At 40.6% G+C, this 25,837-nt stretch overlaps 1 protein-coding gene across 1 annotated transcript in view; it reads left to right on the forward strand.

The window, feature by feature from the left end:
- The first annotated feature begins 990 nt into the window (after positions 1-990).
- The window catches only part of tgfbr2b (transforming growth factor beta receptor 2b), a 43,540-nt gene continuing 18,693 nt past the window's right edge, over positions 991-25,837 (forward strand). Inside the window, exons 1-3 of the mRNA XM_044359669.1 lie at positions 991-1,219; positions 9,729-9,873; positions 9,989-10,179. Coding sequence (XP_044215604.1) covers positions 1,135-1,219; positions 9,729-9,873; positions 9,989-10,179 — 421 coding nt within the window. The 5' untranslated portion in view covers positions 991-1,134. The remainder of the gene's footprint in view (positions 1,220-9,728; positions 9,874-9,988; positions 10,180-25,837) is intronic.

The raw sequence follows: 25,837 nt of genomic DNA on the forward strand, positions 1-25,837 counted from the left end.
GGTATAAGGAAAAGGACACCCTTGCAAAAAACGTGGTTCTGCATAGTTAATTGGTGGGCCTATTTAAGAGAAGAGATGTGGGTTTAGGAAGAGCACATGATCATGCTTTAGTTTGAGTTATCCTGAGTTAAGCCAGTTAAATTGGATTTGCTTGTAATCATTTCTTTTTTGAGACACTTGTTTTGTCACACTGGACAGAATAAATCTCTTTTTATTACTCATTCAACAAGTCTGAGTCTGTGTCCTACCACCTTTTTTATCCACTCTGGTCAGGCTCCCTCACAACCTTTATCAATGATCATTGTTTGTTGATCCTGTGCAGTTTATCAAGTAATAGTTTGTGGTGTTGTGATGAATGGTGTGATTTATTTGGAAATGTTTCTTTTATTTTGTCCACCCCCTTTAATTTCCCAACATAGAAACGTATATAGGCTACTGTATATTCCACAGTGTGTAGCCTTAAAAATCCTTTTTGGACACTTTTGAAGAATCATACTGCTAATGTCTTCAGATATATGCCCTACAGATTTTTTAAATATTTCTTGTTATTTAAAGTGATTAATGGGTACATACAGTACAGACATTTTGGCCTTGTTTGTATAAACAAAATCATGAAACAAATCACTCATATATTCTGAGGTATGAAAGTATGTGAAATGTCTTCTCCTTCAGGCTGGGACTCTGTTAACTGTAGGTCTACACTTTAGTGAAAATCTGTGGAGGTACTGTGATATTCCAGAAAGCTGGCTGGCAACATTTCACCGCCCTGAGTTTATGTAAATGTATACAGAGCTGTTTACTGTTCCGATTTCCACTATTTGGATAGGTAATTACACACACACATACACACACACACACATACAGAGAGAGAGAGAGAGAGAGAGAGAGAGAGAGAGAGAGAGAGAGAGAGAGAGAGAGAGAGTCCTCCCTCCTGTTTCCTGTCCCGTGTGTGTGTGGGTGTGTGTGTGTATGAGTGTACAGTGTGTGTGCGTGTATGAATGGTTCAGCAGTGAGTCTCCAGCTGCTGAGCGGAGTGGAGCGCACAGCACAGCGGACACACCAAACTCATTCCTCCACTGGACTGTGGTTTACCTTTAATCTGAATGAGAATCTCTGGGCGGAGGACACAGAAACATGAAGCGACAGCGCGGTTCTTTATCTTTACGGGGAGCTTTATCTATATTTTTCGTTGTAGTGCTGCTGGAGCCCGGAGCTGCCGGTGAGTTACGCATATCTTATGCTTAAACAGCTCGCTGTCTGTTTCCTGCCACAAGATCACCACGCTCCTCTCCTCTGTCAGTGTTCGTCTATTTAACCAAAAACTTGGAGGCTGTTGTTGTAACGAGCCTGGGAAAGTTTCCCTTCAGGACGTTACGCATGGCTCTCCGGAGAGCAAAGAACAGCCAGGCGCAACAGGTGACTCATACAGCGGGCTGATACACAGCTCAGCTATGCTCCTCACTGCTGGCTACTCTTAACATTAACTAACGGTAGTCTCTTGTTTACATCTGCACAAGTGTTTTTCCGCATATGAGATAGTCTTTTTTCCACTATCACGTAATCTTTTATTCACCACAGCAGCCTGAACAGGACTTTCTATAAAATCTGACCTGACTAAAGAATTTGTATTAAATGTCTGCTTGTATAAAGTGTAATAATAATCATCTAAATATCAGTCACTTTCACTGCAGCAAAGGCTCAACTTAAACAAAATCTCAAAAAACACAAACCAAAACAATTAGTCTGAACATTTTGTGTCCATAAGATTTTGCTGTTTTGTGCAAAATAGTGTAATTGCTGAGATGTCATTTTGAATTGTTTTGGGACTCCACCAATTTTACACATTGAGATCAGTTTACATGTGACATGGAGAACTACTCAGCATGTGAAAACAGTTGTATAATGTCTTCTGTGGCTCTGGAGGAGCTTCCTTAAGTCTGAAAAAAATAATCCTGATGACGTCAGTGAGGTTATCTTGGAGACAGATTTTTTTAACAGAAAGCTTGTGTTAAGAATTTGGGATGTGGAGTTTAAAAAATGTGTAGACACTCTTACTGAGTTGCATTATGGGGATTGTAGGATCCAGTGTTTTTGGAGTCTGACTTGTATTAGAAACTGAGCACAGCCTCTGCTGCTCTGATTTTGACCTTTCTTTTTCAAATCTCTGTTTTGTGAGTCCCACAGCTTTATGAAAGTGCAATGTGAAATCATGTGGGTGCCCCTTAAAGGTTACAGCATCATATGTATCCTGTATCAGCTTGTTGCAGTTCTGAAGCTACATGATGTTTACACTGAGTGAAATATTCAAACCCTATGACTTTTTATACACATTTCACTCAAAATTTACATATTTATCTTTGTAAACGTTGGGATCTCCACTTGAATTTAAAATAAGGCTCTATGGATTAGAAGAAAGTTTGGGTGCACAGCATGAGTTTGTATAGACTGACTCACTGGTACCTGCGTGAGAATTAAACCACTTGTGTTTCTACATGATCATAGTGAAAGATATTTTTTGTGAGAAAGTGTTCTTGTGAGTCATTTGCAAAGCAGCAATCCAGTTTCCCTCCTGTGAACTGTAATCCCATGTGTTACGGTCATGCTTCCAGTTTCAATAAACCACAGAAATGCCCCCACACTTTTTGACAGGTTGGGTAGATTGAAAAGCAAAACATCCGTCATGCCCTTCTCCCCTCTTCTTCTTCTTCCTCTCCTCCTCTCTGCCCCTTTCCCTCTGTCTCTCCTGTTTGTTCCTGCCCTCCTCCCACGGTGGGGCCTATTTTGAACCTGGAAATCCCACATACCAAAAGGACTGTGTGGTCCTGCTGCATTGTATGTCTGACAGATAGACACACAGACACATATGCACACAGACACATACAAATGTCCACCCATATGCCCCTGTGCTTCCCACAAATATACATGAACACACACTTGCGCACACTCCCTGTTATTCCAGCCTTAAGTTCTTCAGAGCACCTCAGGCCGGAAGAAGTTGCTCACCACTCTCCCAGTGCTAGAGCAGCTTGACATTTTGGTTATCCAAACACCGGGGCCGGACCTTGGTGTTTTGATCTTTTCTTTCTTTGTTTGCTTTCAATTGATGTTGATAACCATCCGCTTGGTGGGCTGTCACAGGAAGTTTCCTTCTTCCTTCCTTCCTTCCTTTCTAGGGAATCTCTCTCTCTCTTGTGTCAGGGCAGAGGCCACAGTCAGCTTGTGTATTTCATACTCCTTGTGCTTAGCCAAGACAGCGCCGGACGCCGGCTATTTTGAAGGTGCCACTCAAAAATGAAAGGCAAAGGAAAACAGTAGGCTGGATGAGAAGAGAGCTTTAACTTTGAATGGGTTAGTCTTTTCTTTTGGCCGCAAAGGTATTGTATTTTGGGTGATTCTTTGAGTTTATAAGAGTTTCCCAGGTATATTATTGAAGCTGAATTAGCTGCATTAGATTACATCCTCAGAGAGCCCTTATACATCTACATATGCGGGGTCCTGCAAAGCCCTGATTCCATATAGTGTTTACACTGACTTTACTGGGCATGAAATGAGAAGAGGGGTCACCCACTTTGACCTCACCAAAGTGTCTCCCTTTGATTTTTACCATATTAGCCAACATCCCTTATACCCTCTCCCCTCTCAATTCGCTTCACTGAATCACTGGGTCAAAACAAACAAAAAACAAAAAAAAAAGAGTGATGGAGGCGAAGGTGGCAGAAAGAGAGAGGGAACCTCAGAAAGTTAAGGGAGGAAGATAAAGACAGGAGGAATGAGAGGATTAGCGCCAAGTCTGAGAGAGGTGGATTAAGAGGGAGTTAGAGAGGTGGGAGGATAACTTTCAGGAGCAGAGGGAGAGAGCCGAGCCTCCCGCTGTGGCAGTTATGTAGCCCTGTGCAGCCTCTTGCCAGTTGTCTCCCCTCATTTTGGTGACAGAAGTAGACCCAGTAGCACAATACTGTCAATTTTTATATGACATGCTGCATGGCTCCAGAAATGTATCACATGTGGATACATTAAAGCTCATTTTGTTGAAACCTGACCTACTGCTTAAGTGACCCTGGCCTATACTGTAGTATTCCTGCCTGGTATGCAGATTTCTTACTTTTTCCATTCACATTTGAACAGTTCTGAGCCGCCTTTCCTGTGAACGGGTGATAAACGGCAGTCAGTCTTCCTGTCTGTCCCCCCGTCCACTGTGAGCTCACATTCTCAGTGGTTTGGAAAAAGAGGGGAAGGGGAAGACGAGAGGGGCGGAAATAGAGGATGGTTTTTCAGCTGATTGGATGAGGTGCTCTGTCAGCTTTTATATGACGAGAGTTGGAGTTTCAATGCTGATATGCCTGGTTCTGCTCTCCAGTAGCTCCAGAAAAATAAGTTTGCATTTGAGTTTGCCTTTTCCAGTAAACAGATTTTTTGTTATTTAGATGATGTTAGTGGACATAGGATGTGATGGAATGATGGATATTGGTATGTTTCTAATGGGCTGTTAAGAGGTGGACAAATATTAGATGGATGGATATTAAATGAGATAAATATTACTGACATGTCTGTACAGCAAATATGAAGCCGAATATGTATCAAAATGTCAAATTGTTCAAACTATCCATTTAAATGGCATAAGTATGGAGTTTGTCATAGGTTTGTGGCCTGAAAATTGATGGACAGTCTGAGCCATGGGTTCCAAAATGATAGCAAACAGGAATGGGCTTAAAGGGCAACCTTGTCTTTAACACCTTTAAGTGTTTCTGTTATTTTGACCATGCATGTTTTTTCCCCAATATTGTGAATACTATACATTTTATATCATTCAGAATATTTTGGACAGTTTTTATCTCACAGCATTATTGACATTTAGAGGATAATATTGGTTCCTGTTGCATCTGAACCTGGTGCTAAAATGCAGAAGGTATGTATTTATCAAGTTTATTCATTGGTCTGACTGCCAGACGGAAGCCGGTCACAGTAGCATGATTTCCCTCCTGCAGTAACAGGAGCACACAGAAACCTCAACTTTCAATTACAGCCCCTTCAGGAGCCATCAAAAGCACGGTTAATGATGGTGCACGCTTTCCTGTGATGCACTGAAGTCACTTGTGTTTTCATACTATAATTCCTACACATGGAATTGCAGCAGGAAAAAGTTCAGTAATAAAAGAGAAAGTCAAAGTACTTTAGCAGCTGGAACAATGACCCACATACCTCCACAGACCTTTATGCGCAGTTGCCCTTTAACTTTCTGCACCGGCACAATCTGCTGGAACTTCAAAGTAAAGGGTGTAAAGCTGCAGCCTCTAACTATCTTAAGATCAACAGCACTGTTATTTTATCATAAATCCAGAAAAGATAGTAAATGGGGACATTTAGGGTGCTGTTTCACCCATCTTTCACCTTGAATTCTTCTCAACAATAATTGACCTAATCATAAAAAGCTAATGGTCAATGAGCTTTTAATGTGCAATCAATGTTACACAACAATACAATAAAGATTAATTTGCACTATGAAGCACTTACTGAGCTCACTGGCTGCACAGAGTGTAATTCAAACCCTGTTACTCATTCAGATCCATTCACTCTCTGTGGCACTTTGCTGCACTAAATCAGCAGGTTTTATTTGTCTCTGAGGTTGTGTGTGGGTGTTAGCGCTCTGCTATTTCACGCTCCCTGTCCTGCCCCAAACTAGAATCTATGTGACGGAATGTGTCTTGAAAGTATATTAACCGTGCTTCCTATTAAATGAATAACCCGGTTTATGAGACTATGATCAGGTGTCACACATACACACCCCCACCCAGATAAACACATACTGTATCAGGGAAGCCTGGGTCTTAAAGGAGAATTGGTGGAGTTTAACGACATGACGGAGGATAATGAGAATTCATGCATGTCAGACCTGAAGCCCTCCTGTGGTCGGGTTTCACCGTTGGACTGCAGACGTGGTACTATGTCAGTTGATATTACGATAGCACAGGCTGCAACTCATGCAGATGTTTTGTCTATGTTGTGGGTTCAGACGTGTGACGGCTGTTGTTGTTGTTGTTTGCAAGAGAGGGGCCTTTTTCATCATGGTTAAGTGGTATCAGACATCTCTTTCGTTTCTAAATCTGTAGAGTCTCTTAAGTCAAAAAATGTGATGAGAGTATGTACCTGCATCTCTGACCCACATCTTTATCTGAACAGTTTACATTGCACAGTTTAACACTGTTGATAATGACAAAAAGGGGTAAGCTAATTTTGATTTTGTACATACAGTACAACTGACCAAAATTGACCTGAGTTAGTTCCATGGAAACCATTAATGGAGCATAGCCCTACGGTAGTTCAGTCAGAGCATTGAAGTTGCACTTGCATTAGCTGATCAGCATCAGCTGATTCATTCATGTCTCACAATCACTGGCTCATTCAACAGTTTGGCTACCAGCTGAAAATTAACATCCAATCATATTTATAGCCATTGCAACCCGACACTTTTCACTATTACTATGCTGATGCCCTCATGCCAACGCTTTCTCCACCACCCCAACCTTCTCCGTATGTGCTGTACTTTTGGTATTGTTACTAAGATTTTGTTCATGTATGTGTTTATCAAGGGGAAATTAGTTCTCCTGAGCAGAATCATTGTTGCTGTTTCACCTCCTTGCTCAAAGAGAAAAGACTTTCCTGTCAAATCTGGCTGTTAAGGCATTTGCTAAAAATGGTCAATTCATACAAGACATGTTTTTCTTGACTGAAATGATAATCATGTGATATCCGTTGATCACAGTGCTTGTTTGTTTAAGTTTCTTAATCGCTAATCTTACAATACCAGAATGTGTACTGTTGAAACATTTCACTCAGTGGAATTAAGATACTGATATCAGATGGAGTTTAATAGAACATTGTATCCCACACTTCAGGCTCAGTGCAACATAAGAGCCTGTTTCAAAATGACAAAACAAACCTTATTAAAGCCTCCTTGACATTTATAATAACACAGATTACTAAAAATCTATACTAAAAACAGGTCACAAACACTGTTTCTCAAATTCCAAGACCATCACCAAAATGGCACCAGCTTGACAGACTTCGGCCTTAAGACAAGATATGGTCTGAAATGCACAGACATTTTTTAGAGAGTTGAGCTACAGCTAAAAACAGCTAAAAGTTGAGGATGATTAAAGATGACATTAGAAGATTGCAGGATTCTTCTTAGGTTCTTAGGGTTTTTCTTAGAGGTAGCTAGTGCTGTATTACAGATATTTATTTTAGAAAACTGACAGTAAACCTGAGGAACAAGAACAGCTATATAATACAGCTGCTAGCGGGGTGTGACGTCAGGACCAGAACCTGAAACCCTCATTGCTATCCATCCCAACCAGGAGTGTAGGTTAGACTGATGAGAATGGCACAAAGCTGGAAGGAGTTCAGAGTCCTGCTCAGTGAAGCTGAACCAGGACAGATGCTTGGCGACATAGAGGCTTAAATTTAGACCTCCCAGCTGAAGGAGGGTTTCCATAACTCTGAAACCGCCCTGCTACACCACAACACCTGAACCCTACTGTATATGCCAGAGTCTCTATACCACCCTGCAAGTCAGGATTATTTGAACACAAAAGTCTTCCAGTCAACCAGAAACCTTCCCTTCCTTCCCTTTCTAGCTTAAAAAACATAGTTTAAAAATGCATATTTAAGCTCTGTAAACTTCAGACTAACACAGGCCAATGTGGCTTAGTTAGGGTTTTTACACACACTCCCAGGCCACCAGTCAAGGGGCTTAGAGTCAGAGAGGCAGGTCTGAACAGGTCAGGAGATCAGAGAGGCGTAGGCGGCTTGCTAGCATGCTAAGGAGAATGACAGGGATAAGATTTTACTGATTATGCAACCAGCCCAGGCAGCACGCGACCCACTGTACCACATGCAATACCTTTCAACCAGCCAGAGTGATGATATCTGACAATGAAACTATATCCGAGGGCCAATTATTCCTTTAATAATAAGCAAAAATGAAAACATAACTGGCTGCAAATGACATTTGTGACATTTCTAAAATAGGAAAAGATCATTGAGTAAATGACAAACAATTGTCATGTGGAGTTACCACTTCTAAGTCTGCACCTACATTTATAATTATCCACTGGTAGACATGTTTTTTAGAAACCTTGTGAATCATTTGTTAGATGGATTTGACTTCACATTTAACAGAACTTTCCATTCATCTTTCTTACCTCCAGAAATCCTACAGCACTCATAACAGTAAAACAGATTAGAAAACACTCCACAGTCTATTTTTGATGCCTAAGTGAATTTAAAAAAGAATGAACCTGATTTATTGCTTCTTTCAGGAAATCCCTTTTTACATAGTCATTTTGAAGGCATTTCAAAGATTCAAAGGCTTTTGGTTATGTATCTGAAGTGGTTTGATCTAAGAAATTACTGTAACCTGGCACAGGCATCCTATTGATTCAGCTGTGGTTTACTGTGTTGGTGGTTCAGTGTGGTTGTTGCCTATTTTTGCATGGCTTGATGGCTTCCTTCGGCCCCATTACATTTGAGGTAGTCAATCTAGGTACAAGCAGTGCAGCCCAGGGGAGGCATTGACCTGGTTGTGGTTGTCTGTGTTGAAAGTTGTTTGTGGTCCTGACCTGGTGGGATTCAGGCAGCTGATGCTGTTGTACAGTATAGGCTTAAAGTATCAAACCTGGTTTGATGTGTCTTGTGTGTCTTAATCTGCTGCATGACTTCTGACAGTCTTGCTAACCACACAACCATGTTCACTGCCTCCTTTTACTGTTGCTACACCTGTCAAGTTTTCCGTTCTCACACGGCATATAATGCAGTCACAGTGATAATAGTGACAGACTTACCACGTTCACTCAATTCTTGATTATTTTTTTTTGTTGTTGTTGTTGTTATTTGAAATTTTAGAACTTGAAAAGTGATTTTTGAAACAACAGGTTTTTGGTTTCGTACTTTTCATTTCTAGCCACTGACCATCAATTTTGTGAGCTGAAATGACAAGATTTTATCAGATGTTGCTAGCTAATTAAGCTAACATTAGCTAAATGAGTTGATTGAAACATTGGCTCTGTCTGATTTTTAATATTTTATTCATTTTAAAAGGAGAACCCAAATTGGTCTTAAATAATGTAAAATAATATAATGAGATAACACTACTTAATGGCTAGATACAGGATATTGTGCTAAAAGACAGAGGCTAAAGCTACATGCCCCAGGCAAAAAGCTAGCATCTTCACAAGTTGTTGATCCATTAAAAAGACATGGAAATAAAAAACAAGCATTATTCTTGCATTGTTGTTGATATCAGACTCATTCTAACATAACCCTGTTTAGCTGCTTAACTTACATACTTGGACAAGCAAGAAGTCAGATTTTTGCTTTATTGTTTGTATTATCATATTTGTTCATGGTATTATTGGTTTTGGAAAGGGTTAAAAAAGAAACTGCAATCCTACCTGAACAGAGTATTGCTCTAACTGCAGTCCCATGCACACTGCTTCAACATGTTGAGAAATCAAAAGCTTGACAGGCCTGCCTCGCCATGTTACAACTGGTTATGAGTGGAGAATTGCTTTTCAGGTGTACGGTAGTTGGGTTACAATTGTAACGTTTGTCTCAAAGTGGCTTTAAAGAAAAAATGTATGGGATTTATCTCCTTAAATGAATATGTTCAGTAAATTCTACTGTTGAAACATGAAGCCAACCTGATGGATATTTTTGTGTGTGTTCTGCAGGTATGCCCCCCTTTTTCCCTATGAATCAGCTTTGTAAGTTTTGTGATGTGGAGCTTTCTTCCTGTAACGGTACAGGGACCTGCATGTCCAACTGCTCCATCACATCCACCTGCTCTGACCGCAACGAGGTCTGTGTCGCTATCTGGTAGGTACCCGAGAGCAGAAAACTGTCTTCATCTCTTAGATGGGATTTACTAGATAGCTATTTGAGTATAAATTGTTCATTACATTTCTGCTTTGTCTGTCTGCCTGTCTCTCAGGAGGAAAAATGAGACCAACTTCTCCATGGAAACACTCTGTCATGATCCATCCAGGCCACTGTATGGTGTTATGCTGGAGGACTACAACAGCTCCACCTGTGTGATGAAGGAGAAGAACACAACAATTGGGATGGCTCACTTTTGCTCCTGTACTGATGAGGAGTGTAACGACAAACTGTCATTCTCCCCCAGTAAGTACATGATAATGTGGTGTGATAACGAGGTTAAAGCTGCACTATCAATTTATTTATTATAACCATGGATCAAATGACTAAAGATAATGGGTCACTTGCAGTGACAAACCTCAGAGAATTACCTCTGTAGTTCCCCTTCAGCTCTATGGAGCATTTTAGCATCTTTCATTCATTGTTGTGGTTCACGGCCCACGACTTTTATTTCACTCTCAGCACTCTCATCAACGTTTCAAATGAAGCAAGCAGCTATTTTTAGTGAACAAGTTCTGATGAACTCACTGTACACTACACGCACAGGCCCAAACGACAGAAAAACAAAGTTACTGACCAGCTGGTGAACATAGTGGAGCATTTAGCATCTAAAGAAGCAAATATTTCCCCTAAGGAGTTGGTAGAGGCCAAAACAGAGCTAAAAGGTGGCCCGAAACACAAATTCAAATGAATGCTAATGTTGCAGCAGACTGCAGCAGAGTGTGCACTTGTTGGGGATTATTTTCAGCCATGAATTAATACACATTTGGTGCACAAGTGAGTATTTATTGCAGTAGGACAGTGTGTGGTGAATTGAGTCAAAATAAAGTATACTGTCTTCATGGTAATGAAGGAGCATGTCACCCAGTGCAACAGTGTGTCCTATTAATGTGTTTTTAATAGGTTTTGTACAACAATGAAGCTCCACAGCACAGAGGAATAAGAATATATCAGACTTTGGATACACACATAATACTTATTAGTAGGATCAATTAAATGACAGTATGAACCATATAGAATATTGCTAGCCTCATCCTTTAAATATGTACAGTATGTTTGTCTATTCACACCTGCTCTGAATGTATTTGATGCAACTGCCTGCACAGGAAAAAACAGACTAATCATGCAAATTACAGCCACTTTTGACATTGTTTACACATCTGCATGTCTGTTACTGTATGTCTGGCTAACCAGCTATAAAATCAGTTGGTTATCAGTTCGGACAGCTGCACAGTTTATCAGAAACCTCCAACATTTGCTTAGCAGAGTAATATATCCGCAGTCCTTCCTCATATTTCAGCTATAAATGAGTAACCAAGCACTTGGTTTGTCATTCCTTGCCTCTCCTTTTCTTCTAACTGTAAACTCTGCAACTAGAAATTTGTCAATCATTGCTTTTTTTCTTTTACTTATCAATATATCATTATTCCTCTCCGTGGTTGTCTTCTCACCTCCTCCCCCTCCTTCACTGACTTTTTCTCCAGCCACTGACAAGGAAACTGTACGTGTATTTTGGTGTTTGAAGCTGTTCGCACGCATAACAGAAGTTGTGGGTGGGTTTTTGGGGGTTTTTTGTTTTTTTTAGTGGGTCTCTTTATGGTCGCTACTGTCTCATGGAATGACGGAGAATGCATCATCATCACAAACAGGAAGTGGAAACGTGTTGTTTGCATCACACGTAAACATCATTCGGGGGAATCCTCAGTGTGGTCGCTGACATGCAGCTAGAGGCGTTCTACGCTGTGTGTTTGGCTGCTGCCTCTAGCAGTGCTGAGAAGAAAAATTGAGTGTCTGTCTTTGCCTCTGCATGTGTGTGTGGTTGTGTAGGGCAGCCACACTGGAGAGCTCAGACACATGGTTTCCTGTCTGTGTTTAACTCAAATCAGAAACATCTCCAGCACATGGTGAACAGGCCCTGCAGACACAGAACACCTCTGTAGTGAATGACAGTGAGGTAGACTCAGTGGGTTGTTCTTTGGGTTAGGCCATTTATTCTTTTTCTATGTTACAGTATTATTAAAGCAGATTATATTCCTCTTCTTCCCGCCCCCTGACTAAACTGTAACGTTTATCGGCTGCACATATCTACTGTAAATAATGTGGGAGGCTGAAGGGCGGCCAAGTGTTAAAACAGATTATGCTTCAACAGTTTTCACACCTCAGGTTTGACAATATCGCTGAGATGAGACTGCACTGCACTTCGAGCAAAGAGCATATTTTCTCACTTATATCTAGTAGTTTCAAGCTGTGTTAAAATTTTTTGATTTGATCAGTCAGGGTATTGAGACATCTGTCTCTAAGGTTTCTGGAACAAACCTACGACCAAATAAGAAACCATCCAGTAATCTAAATCTAAAATACTACCCTGCTTGCGTAGTCTGTGTTATTTTGCAGCTAAACATTATTTTCAGAAGTGATTATTCAGCTGATTATTTTCTATCTGAAAACTATAATAATTGGCCACCAGAGTTTTTAGAGCCTATGCGAGAAAAGAGGAAAGCAGCAAATGATCATATTTGAGACCCAGGAACCATCAAACATGTTTCATTTTTTCTTGAAAAATTACATGAACAATTAATCAATTATATGGATTCAAGTGAGTTTCTTTCAAAGTTAGTCATTTTAGTACAAAATTCCCTCTTTATGTTACTGTCCCTCTACCACAGCTCAGTCAGGAAACACTGTCCAGGGTAACATTAAGTGTGAATTTGGAAATCTTAGAGGGAAGATACTCACTTTGATTTGATTAACTCTACTAATTTCTGAGGTCTCATATTAACTTGAGATAAAATTTGGATCATATGTATTTTGTCCCCCATCTCTTATATTGCAGATAAGGAAGGGATCTCTTCAAAGCTAGTAGACAGTAGGAACTATTACATCAAGCTAAAACTGTTTCGGTGTACATATGTGCGTGTGAGTAAGACGGTCTTGAAAAAATGTGAAACTATCCTTTAAGACTATATTTTGACACAGGACCACAAAACAAAGCTAAAGGGATAGTTAATATAGTAATACAGAATGCTGCCTCTGTTCAAATAATACTTTAAATTTTTACAAATCTGTAATTATTTTAATTATTGCATAGAAATTTACCCACAGTAAACTCCATTTATAGTTTCAGCATCTGCATGGCTGCAAGGGTCCACAAGGGTCTGTGTGACTTAAACGTTTGTCATATGCCCATTTTCGGGAGGGTTCTCATATGTGTTTAGAAACATGTGAACATATCCACTTTTTCTCAATGCCTGCTGTCTTTGTTCAGGCCTGTGTCAGATGACTGGTGAATTTCATTTGTGGTGATCCTGAGAAATGAGGAAACTGATTCTGGGAAGAGATGCAGCTTTTCAGTTTTATAAATGTTGTAAGGAATGTGTGCACTCAAATAGTATTGTGATTTTAAGGGGGAATTATGAATTATTATTGTGCATGACTCAAATTTTAAGTTAATTTGTCCAACAACATAACTCATACTAGAGTATGTGTAATAAAAGGGAAATAGTTCTCCTAGTTGGCCACACAAGAGAGGTCAATTAGGACTATGATTGTTAATAATCTTAATTATGATTTTGTGAGGGTATATGGTCTTTTAAGGTTAAGTGACTGAGATGCAAGCACAAGTTCACTTTTAGTTACACACACATTTATTACTAATACTACAACTACAAATGCAAAACACTACAACTACATATTACAAACAAGACACATGAGGGAAAGGGGAAACTGGTACACAAGGCTATGACTTGTGAATGATTGAAATGAATGATGCGTGATAAACAGATGAAATGACTGATACGTTAGAAGCAGTGAGTCAAATCAACAGTACAACAACTTAGTTCTGAATTTCCAATTGAAGTTACCAATTATGAAAGCACCGGGGTTTAAGCAAGTTAATAGAGATTTTGTAGAAATACTTGGGGTGGCCTCTTGCAGAGATGGCATTAGATGTGCTGTGTTGAGAATCTGGAGTCTAGATCTCGAAATGATGAATAAGTCACCGGTCTGGATCTGGACATTTCTCAATAGAGGAGAGCTCCTGGTTTAGCCCTTCTAGTTTTCATTGGTCACTCATGACTCTAGATTTTGAGGTTTCACCTCCTATTGTTCCGAATCACATCTTCAGACTAGCAAGCATTCAACCAGCATGGCAAAAAGCAAGGGCAAGAAGAAAGAAAAAACAGCTGGGGTCTCAGATATTCCTCCCTGCATTATTTCTAACTGATCCACTCAACAAAGAGCTCCAAACATCTCACATCTTGTTGTGTTGACTGGTTTTTAGCACCACTAACGAAGCTCTGCTGATTCAGTGGCAGGGGTCCAGGCCATGTTCTACTAGTATGTGTGTGTGTGTGTGTGTGTGTGTGTGTGTGTGTGTGTGTGTGTTTGTGTGTGTGTATGTGTTCCTAGAGGTGAGTTATGAGAGCAAGAGGTGGGGTGATGGTTGCGGGCCATGTAGGAGATGAGGGCTTTTCTTACCTCAATCGATGCTGTTTGCAGGATGTGGTGTGTGGTCTGGTGAGTGAAAAGTTTAGAAATCCGACTGATGTCTTATTGGTCAGCATTCCTAGGGGGTTGAGGAAAGAGCTTGTCCTGGTTTTTATGGGTTTGTACTGTCTGCATTAGAAGCGACGAGGGGACTTTCCCCTACAAAGTTGTTTATCCGTGCTGTAAGCACCACAAATGAAATTCCACTTACCTGTGTTGTTTTGGGGTAGAGGCAGAAGTCTCACAGCCAAAGCTGGGCACATAAAACCAAACCTTTCTGTATAATACTGTACAGTAGATACCACTATAGCTACATGAGAAAGTCTGTTTCTTGACATTTGAGTGAACCTTCATCTCTTAATTTATACAAATCATCAATACATGTTCACCAGCCAGCTAACCAATACCCCCTTCATCACTAACTACAAAGGCTAACTGTATGCATTAGCTGTAAAACTGACACATCAAAAGTAGCGACCTTGCTCCCTGAACCAGCCTTTATAATTGGCATGTTTTGATCCTCCCTTGCTTGCCTGACTTGCTTGTGGTCATGTCCCAGTCTCATGATGATGAATGCAGCCACCAAATTCTCCTCTTTACAACACATTTCAAAGAATCTACTGTATGTGCTACAATTATTTGGTGAGTTTGTTTTGCAAATTATGCTCAACCTCGCTGGTATGGATTATATGATTATGTGGGCAGTAAATTAGCTGTAATCTAAATATGCATGGCCATGACCAGCACTGATAGGTAGGTTTTCCCCGTTCACTGCACACAGTTAGTAAACAAGCTGGAATTCAGACTTTGTTAACTTATCATCATCATCTCCAGCTCTATAGCTGACACTTCACTCTGATCTTCCTGTTATTGATTCCATACAGGGGTTGCTAAGACAACACTGGCCTAAAAAAAAACAGCACTTCATACTGAATTGGGCAGTTAAGTAGGTCTATTAAGGATGTGTATGGTATGCTGTGGAAATCATAATCTTTGTGTTTGTCAGTCTGTATCTCTTACTGAAACACACACACACACACATACACTCTCTCTCAGGCCTAAGGGTAAGGGTTGTGGTTCCTTCCTCCCATTGAGGACACATGCAGCAGGAAGTCCCTGTTTGTTTATTGGACCAATGCCATGGCTTATTCCTCCACAAATGCCTTGCATTGTTCTTCCCCTGCATTACATTCTTATGACGTGCCCGTAATAGTGTATGTGCATGTGGTTTGTTGCTTGAGAGTCACACTAACGGGTTCTGGTGTGTGTGAGTGCGAGTGTTTTTGTTCATCCAAACATGTGCAACAAATGTCACTCTTAGGCGGTGAACATTGTGATCCCACAGCAGCAAATACAAACAGGGCTTGTTGTGTTTTGTTGGACAGCCGCGTGAAAGCCTGTTCATTAATCAGACAGGGGATGTGTGCAGTATTGTCACTGTGTCAGTGAGGTGATAAAATTGTTGCTGCTGTTAATCAAATCTGCTCAAAGCTAGATGCACAGTTGTGTCCAGTTTAGAGATGTAGCCATTGAAAAGAGCACATTTCTTTAAAGGATGGGTTCACAATTTTTCAAGTGTCAGGTGTCCATATGAACAGTGAAAGAGGTTTTCCTCAATGTAATCATTCCTCCTGTTCATATTGGCTATTAAAAGATCCCCTTCAAATGTGCTTTCAGTGTAAATGAAAAAGGCCAAGATCCACAATGTGTCCACACAGTCATTTTCTGCAAAAATGCTTTTAAAAGTTGATCTGAAGCTTATATGAGGCTTCAGCAGTCTGAGTTAGTCACATCAAGTGGATATCTGCCACATTTACAGTCTTTTTAGCATCAAATAGTAACAAAAAGAGGGACTTTGGCACTAAAAAGACTGTAACGTTGAAAGATATCTACTTGATTTGACTCATTTGGAAGCTGAAGCTTCATATCAGCTCCAGATAAACTTTTAAATACTTTTTTTGCACAGAAGGACTGTGGATTTTGTCCTCCATCACTTCCATTGTAAGTGCATTATGAAGGGATCTTTTAATGGTCAGTATGAACAGGAGGAATGATTACAGCAACAAAAACCTGTTATGATGTTCATTTGAGCACCTGACTGTTGTTTTAAGACAGATTTGAAAAGTTGTGAACCCGTCCTTTAAAATCTGTCAATTTCTGCTGCTTAACAATTGTGCAGCACTAATGCCACATACAGCATGGTGTTGTTACTCCTACCGCATGATAACTGACTCTAGTGAGTCTGAGATCATTATACTTGTTAGGTTATTTTTATGCTTTACCAAACACAACACAACTCAAGCCAGAGGCTTTCAAAGAAATGGAGGACACAGTTTGCACCTATTCAAGGATTTTCCTTACACAGTATACACAAGTACCATAACGGCAATATCTTTATGTTTATAGTGTATGCAACACCATTAAATGGTGATTTGCTTTGGAGTCCTAATTAGGCCAAAAAATGTTTTTTTTTTCAAAGCTAGGGACAATTCCCAGTTTTAATCGACTTTTTTCTCTGCCATTACATCCTCTAGACAGCATTTTTTAATGAGATGTTCTTGGATCATTCTTTTCCTATTTAAGGCAAATCTTTCTTTGAGGAAGCAGTGGAGAGAAGGTCACAACTGTTGTGACAATGGTGATCTGAAAGCAAAGCTGGGTCCATCTGCAGATTCTTTTTTTTTTTTTTTTTTTTGTTAAAATAAACAATAGAAAATTTAGCTTGTATGGCCTTGATGGAGGTGTGCACATGCTCTCTGAGTGCTTTCTAGTTTCTTATTGATTCAGAATTCTAATGTTGACGGCAAGATTTTAGAAAGTGAAGTGAAAACGTTAGAGTGGACGAAATCTCATTTGACACATTGGCAAATCTAACCACATTAGTGACACTCCAGTTGTTTCTAATTAAGAGGCTGTAAAGATGATTTGGAGCAGACTAATGTCGCCTCTCAGGCAGTGTCAGTTACACATGTGTTTTGGAGCTTGTGAATTCGTTTTAGTGGGAAGAGAGGCATTGATAGTAAATGCTGCCTTGTCATAGTAACATGCTGTTTGTTTTAGTGCTGTATTTACGGCTGTGCTCTTGTGAAAGTCGGTTTTACATGCTTGGAGGAACGGTATGTGAGGAATGAGATGTAGGTAATTCATTTCTGACGCGGATTCCTCCACTTGTACTGTCTGTTTTTGCACAGATGTCGCCTGATCTCCTCCAAGTTATTTCATGGGTTATTTTGGCATCCGTCATGATGAATGAAATCTTCCTCATGACCTGAAGTGGGGATTTTTGATGCCAGGGGGTCATTCTATTTTGATGATAAAAAAGAAGAACAAGAGATAAAAATAAGACAGGGGGGAAATTAATTAGTGAGACTTCTTGAATGCAGCCTGCAAAGAGGAAGAGGAGGGAGACGGATATGGAGCGATAGAGGAAAAAGTGTCTTTGTGCGTGTTCCAAGATCTGTTTTTTTATTCTTATTTTTACAGTTCCTCCTTAACTGTGGAATCTTGGCTTGCTGTCAGTGAGTACATCAGTCACACAGCAGACCGCTTTATAGAGAAATGAGTCAGGCAGGCTGACTTGAAGAGGCATAAAAAAGAGGGAAAAGAAGAAGGGCAGTGTGTGGCAAAACAACAGCATGGTGGCCAGGTCAGAGAGATGGGATGAGGATGAGGAAGTAGATGAGAGACACAGTGATGGAAAGAAGTGAGTGAGTAGCAGAGAGCCAGAGAGATATGAGCCATGTTAATGAAGTAGTCTGGGTTGTAAAGGCAGTGCTGTTACCATAACAAGTAAATAGTGACTATGATATTCACTTTTAGTCAGGGTTACCAGCCTCCCTGTGGCTGGATTCCTCCACGCTCCACCATAATATGATACCAGCCTGGATAAAGGCAGGTTATTTATATACATTTAGAAGGGTAAAAACTCCACAGAGAAAGATGGTAAACAACTTTATTAATGTTAAACTACTTCAATGTGAGGTTTCTGTCCTGTAATAAAACCCATACATAATGCAAACATTACCTCAAGAAACATAGGGTCCATAATGTACACTGTGTGGAGATAAACTGGAAAATATCCAACAGCAAATCTTAAACAGAGCTATATTAAAGCTGCATTCATTGATTTTTTTTTTTTTTTTTAATTTTTTCACGTCAGGCTAGCACAACAAGCTGAACACACAAATCCAACATATTATCACTTTATAAAGTTAACATGGCTAATATGTTAGCAAACAGCATATTTACGCATCCAGCAGACATGGAACATCATTAGCTTGATTTGGACATGTATTGGCTTTCAAAAAATGTATCTATTCTATGAAGTAAATTTTAGTCTTTATTAAAACATATAAAAATCAGCCAGTCCAGTAAGATTAATGACTTGACACGAGTGATTTAATAAGGAATTTTTAACAGTGCACCAACCCCTGAGAAAAATATCTGGCTCTTTAGCTGCTCAATGCCAGCTAGTCACTAACTTTGTCTGGTAGTGTGCAGTAGTTTTATCAGAGCTTTTTCACTGAAAACAGCTGCCTTTTGCTGCTGGAAACAACATTTGCAGGCAGAGAAACCGCAACACTATCACACTCTGCAGATCTCTGGGTACACGTGCAGAATTGAGTGACTGTGGGTTTGTCAGTTCAAAAAACACTGTTAATATTACACAAAGTCATTTGATCCATTGCTGAGAATATTGAGATGTGCAGCTTTAAACACTGGTGATTTAATTGAATAATCCATACAAATTCAATGAGAAATACTTACTGTTTAGTTTAATTTAAACTGACGTGTAAATGCATGGAGCTGAGTCTCTGAGCCTCTTTTTTTACTAGCAAGTTTTATGCATTTCATAAATGTTATCGGGAAATCAAAGTGCCACAAGGTCAGTGGACCTACTTCAGCGGTTCTTATCAGCAAATAGCTGCTATTTCTAAGCAGTCCTTATAAGGCTATCACACACTAGACATGACATCATCTTTCACCTGTTAGCTGTTACCACTATATCACTGTTACGGTTGGTTGACCCCAGGTGTGCAGCAGTAACAGGCAAAACAGCAGTTCATTATGTTTTGAATGATGTAAGGAGAATTTACCACACTAATTCAGCATATTAATTATAAGAAAATGCAAAAATCTAAATCTAATTCATATACAACCTGCATTTTCCCCATGATGTGACCAAGAACTGTAATTGACAAAATATCACATCAAAATGTTACCACTAGCTTTGAATGGAAATGTTTGCTCCAGTCAACATGAGTAATGATAGTCAAAGCTTCATTAAAAGTCTTTTGCTGGCGCAACAGACAAACTGGCACAGTGTAGGCCTGTTGGAAGTGTTTTCAACCTCCTTGCTGTTTATAATGGCTTCCATCTATTCATCCATCACCTGTTTCAAACATGAAATCATGTCTGGCTCTGTCATTTTCCGAGGAAAAAAGTTCCTCTTTAATATCCAACTCACAACTTTGTTATTCACAAAACACTGTGAGGATCCAAGTAATTAGCAACTGGTTAGAGCATTAAGAGCGTGAGTCACAGATTTAGTGATGGCAGGATCCGAAATCCCAGCATATACATCCTGAAACACACACTCACATATACCGATGAAGTGTGTGACTGCAAGCTGAAGGCGAGGATCGCTCTATTAGTCCAAATGATGTGTCAAACCTCATTGAACAGTGCATGAGAACACTCTGGCATCATGATTGGAAAACGCAACATGAGTCCTATTACCAGTTTGTCTTGGCACCGTCTGATTGGCTGCGTTTCTACCACGAATACACACACTCACACACTCTAATCATTGTAGAAAGACAGCAAGGAAATAAACCTAAAACCTCAAAAACCTCTACGCAATCTTTAAACCTTTAAAGCATACACGCATGTACAGACACATGGAAATCGAGATGTAGTGTCTGACTGTCTGGCAGTCTTACTTTGCAACCCCTTTCACTAGCAGACTTTTGAAGTTGTCTCAAGTCTAAAAATCTGTGCATGTGTTTGTGCTCAGTATTTTTGATTCATTGCATCCGCTGCTTTGCCCAAAGTAATTTCATAAAGAAATGATGTATTCAAAGGAAATGCATCTTTATAGAGAAGGAGAGTTTAAAGCAAGTGAATCAGATGTACTTTACAGTTAATGAGGCTGTGTAATCTTATGACAGCTGTTGCTTCGGGCACAGCAGTTCAAAATAGCTACAACTACTACAGCACACATTATAACAAAGGTTAGAGCAAGTGTTGGCATGACAGAGTCTCTAATGTTTATTTCACACAGTAGTTCAGACTTTGCTTCTTCATGCTGCTATTGCCTGCTTATTGTTACTGCACCCACAAAGCTGTCTGTGGTTCATGCAATTTCCACTGATACTGCTGGGGGTATTACCATCACACTTAGTATTTTTTGAAACTTAGTCCCTGATTCCAGACAGTACAGTAGACAAATGCAAGGTTTTCATATCTAACTTGCGACCATCAATTTTGCTGGCTACATGACAACTGTTGCTGGCGCCTGGCGGTTTTTATCAGCTGTAACTAACTGGCTGATTAGGCTAATATTAGCTCCATATGAGTTGTTTAAAGAAAAAACACAAGTCAGCTTGAACCCTGTAAAGATGTCTTAAATACAGTATGTACTTGAGTGCTATATATATGATATTGTTTCAAAAGACTGAAGCTAAAGCTGCATGTTCCAGGAAAAAAGTCAGCATCCTTACCACTAGTCCTTATAAGTATGATAAGGATAATTATAAGATTACATTCTGATATCATCCGAACATAACCTTGTTTGACTGCTTGTTTGACAGAGCTGCTAACATTGGCCTAAACTTTGATATAGAAATACTACACAGTTGATGTGCTAGAACAGTACGTTTTTAAAACTAACTCTGCAAACATCAAGCTAGTTATGCTAACGTTTGCAGCTCTGAGATGATAACTTTTACACTTTTGTCTCATATGTTTTTGAAAAGGCTTTAAACAAGATATTCAAAATCAATCACTTAATCAAGTTTATTTGTCACATGCAATCATTCAGGCACATTAATTCCTTCAAATTGAGCAATAAAAATAAGTTAAGTAAAGATTAGTAATAATTAAAAAAAATAGTAATGATATATGTGTATGAGTATGATTAGAGGGGTGGGGGGACAGTCTTAGACAGTGACCTCATTTAGGATCCTAGTGGTCTGAGGGTAGAAGCTCGTCCTGAGCCTCTCAGTGCTGGCCTGGTGTTTCCGGTGCCTTCATCCCGACCGCAGCAGGGGGAAAAGGCTATTATCCGGGTGGTTGGGATCTTTAATGATTCTCCTAGCCTTATTCTTGCAGCGCCTGGTGTAAATATCCTTTAGACAGGGTAAAGTACTGCCTATGTTCAGCCAAACAAACCACTCTTGCAGTCCTGCTCGGTGCTGTTTCCATACGAGGCAGTGATGTTCCCTGTCAGGACGTTCTCAATGGTGCAGGGTTAGAAATTCCTCAGTATTTAAGGGGATACTCAGAATTTCCTTAAGTGTCTGATGTGAAACAGTCTCCGCCTTGCCTTTCTCACCACTGAGTCAGTATACAGCGCCCAGGTCAGGCCCTCAGCGATGTGGACACCAAGGTACTTGAAGCTGTCCACCCTCTCCACCGAGGACCCGTTTACAGCTTTATATTAAGGGGGGCACAGTTCCTTCCCTGCTTCTTCCCAAAGTCCACTATCAGCTCCTTAGTCTTGCTGATGCTCAGGAGTAGGTTATTGTCCTGACACCAGCAGGTCAGGTCCTCTACTTCCTTCAGGTAGGCCTTTTCATTGTTATCTGTGATCAGGCCCACCACAGCTGTGTCGCCAGCAAACCTGACAATGGTGTTGGAGTCAGAAGTGGCTGAACAGTCGTGTGTACAGGGAGTACAGCAGGGGGCTCAAAACGCAGCCCTGGGGCGCTCCTGTGTTAGGGATTGAGGTAGAAGAGGTGTATCCACCTACCCTCACCACTCATGGGTCTGCCCATAAGGAAGTCAAGGATCCACATGCACAGTGAGGTGTTTAATCCCAGGTCCTTGAGCTTTGTGACAAGCCTGGAGGGATCTATGGTGTTGAACACTGAATTGTAGTCAATGAACAGCAATCTCACACAGTTTCCTTTCTTGTCCAGGTGAGATAGGGTGGTGTGGAGGATGTGTGCTATAGCGTCTTCCATTGATCAGTTGGGAAGATAGACAAACTGTAGTCGGTCCAGTGTGCTGGGTAGTGAGGAGGACATGTAATCCTTTACCAGCCATTCAAAACATTTCATCACTACAGAGGTGAGTGCCCATGGACGGTAGTTGTTCAGGCTGGCTTGTAGTTTTTTTTGGGCACAGGAATGATGGTGGACTTCTTGAAGCATGTGGGTATGACAGACCGAGCCAGGGACAGGTTGAATATCACTGTGAACACTGGCGCTAGTTGGTCAGCACATAGTTTGAGGACCCGTCCACTGATACCGTCTGGTCCTGCTGCCCATGCTGTTCACATGCTTGATAGCCCTTCTGACGTCATGCTAAGAAGGGGTGATAGGTGTCAAAGTTGTACCAACCCATCCATTAACCTCCGCTTCAGCTGTTTTTGCTTGCTGGCTGCCGATGGCCTTAAAGCGAGCATAAAAGTTGTTCAACTTACTTATTTGAGACACATCAACACTTGACAAGTGGGGGGTAAGGGGAGTGGGCTTGTAATCTGACATAGCTCTTAGACCTTGCCACATGCTTCTGGGATTGCTGTCCTGAAATTGTAGTTCCACTTTCTTCCCATGGTCCCCTTTTTGCCCCCTTTACTGCCCTCCTTAAATTGTAGGCTGCTACTTTGTAATTGTCCATATTTCCAGACTGCAGCTGTAAGTTGTAGGCTCTGTACTTGCCTGTGGTGGGATGTAGACTGCTGTGATAATGACTGATGTAAATTATCTTGGTAGAAAGTGCATTTGATTGACAATAACTCCAGATCAGGTGAACAGGAGCGTGATAGCACTTTACTATTACCACTGTCACACCAATCTTTATTCACCATAAAGCACACTCCTCCTCTTTTTTTTTTGCCAGAATCCTCTGTTCTGTCAGATCGATATACAGAAAAAGAGTCACCTGGTTGAATGGCGCTGTCTGGTATTCCAGGATTGGAATACCAGACAGCGATGTGAAACAAAGGACGTTACAGTAACTGATATTCCTTTGGAAACCAATGCAAACACAGAGATCGTCCAGTTTATTATCCAACACCTGTGCATTGGCTAGCAGGATGCTTGGCAGAGAAGATCCATGACACCGTGAACACAGCTGGTGTTTAATCCTTCCACGTTTTCCCCTGTGATTCCCCCAATGTTGAGATAGATGCTTGTCTATGTGATTGCTATCATAGCTGGTCTTTATCCTCCACATTTTCCTCGATATTTACATTGTTCACTCTGATGTTTACATTTGAAAACCTCATCCAGCCAAGTAGCAAAGTCAGCATGAGCAGAAATTTCAAAGTAGTGAGTTGACCATTTCCTTATCCTGATGAGTGACGCGTAGTCATATATTATCATTGTCCAATATTGTCCAATATTATTCAGTAAAATTTCACAAAAGTGCACAAATTTAGTGGAGCTGACGAAGAGGCGACTGGAAAGGTCCCCGCCTTCTAGAAGTCAAAAGAGTCGTTGAGTATCGTTCCTACTACAGCACCATGCACATCAATATTTGGAGAAATACAAAGTTTGAAAGGCCGTGCTTAATTATGGTTGTTAAGCTCTGTTTGGACAATCACTGTTTGCAGCAGGGGTTTAGGAAACTGCCAATTGAAGTTGTTATCGTTGCTTCATTTTTGCATGTGTTCTCTGTTGCTCTAAGTACTAATTCATAAAAGATGCAGAGTGGTGAGACTTCTTCAATGGTCAGTTCCAAGCTCCTCCAGCCTGCCAATGTGGCAGCTTTGCTCAGGAGGGTATACTGTTCCCCTGAGGGACTGAGTGAGACACTCTTTGAAAAGGTGCCCAGCCAGAGCAGACCAGGCCAGGCCGGGCCAAGCCGAGGCAGACAGGCTCTCAACTGTTTTCTCACCACCGCTGGAGCTCTGAGGGTTGGCTGCCGGTCTGTCCAGGCTGGCAGTCAGAGTCAGAGGACGTAGTTAATGCTATAGCTCATGAAGCTGTAAAAGCTGCTCACACTGTTGGCAGTGTCCACTGTAGGCTTATTGGCTGAGTACTGAGTCAGCTCCCTACTGAGATCACAAACTTAAAGATACAGACCCATATGTCGTACATTTTTTAAACTCATTGTTACGATGGAAAGGACAAAATTTACAGCTCTCTGTGGAGTGGGGAAAGCATGTTGTTTTCATAGCACAGGCTTCAAGAATGACCTTCCTGTGGTGGGCTCGCTTGTGTTGGACTGTTACTGTATGAGTAGTGGGAGGAAATTGCAGTGAGCCGCTGCTGCATGCAGCACCCAAAGCACACAAATTAGACTGTGTGTCCTGCAAAGACCTGTCTTTACATCACTGGCTTCCCTTTTAGTCACTCTCATGTGGAAATAGTGGGCTGTTGCTTCTTTTTGAAGAGGTTGGATGTATCCTCAGAAATGTTTATGGGTACTAGAATAACAAACAGGGGCTTTCAAGGCAAAAATGGAATCCAGGCACTGTTTTATGTTTCTACAGATTCGATTTCTACCTTATTGCCTCTTACTGACAGTGATGAAAATCATTTCAGTGATTTAAAGTTGATCTTAAGATTTAGGCATTTTCTGTGATATCCATTCAATTACATTGAATTTAAATTCTGTAATTACTTTTTTGCATAGTAGTTTTCATTGTTAGTGGCAGGGTCCACCATTCCCAATTTGGAATCAAATTGCCTTCACATTCATACAGGGTTCACAGGAATCAATGCATGTATTCCAGCGTTACTGTTTTGTCTGATTTCAGCTCCACTGTTTACTATAGCTGTATTACACACAGCTGTATTATACACATAAGACACACATAGGAAACACAATATATTTGGCACTGAGGTTAGTGCTAATGCTGATTGTTCATCAAAATGCATCTACAAAACAAGTCATTTTCAGCATTGTTTTAGGTTTTAAATATTGCAGGGAGTAATGAAACAAGGAGCAGCAGCCACAGTACTGACAGCCACAACTCCTTAGCAAGCTAACCATCTCCTGTTACTGTGCCCTACTGTAATGTGGAAAACTGCCTGTACCGTGTGCAACATGAAATCAGATCATGGTTGTACTAGTAGTATTAAATCGCACTTGGCAACCACAGTTATTGCCAAATCAACCAGGACTGAAATCTTAAGGTTTACAGAATGAATCTTGGTAAATGTGTCACATATATCAGATTTATCCTTAGCCATATATCATACAGAGCTGCTGTGTTGGATGTTTAAGTTAACCCAAAATTCTGCAA

The sequence above is a fragment of the Thunnus albacares genome, chromosome 8, assembly GCF_914725855.1.
Source record: "Thunnus albacares chromosome 8, fThuAlb1.1, whole genome shotgun sequence".
Lineage (NCBI taxonomy): Eukaryota > Metazoa > Chordata > Actinopteri > Scombriformes > Scombridae > Thunnus > Thunnus albacares.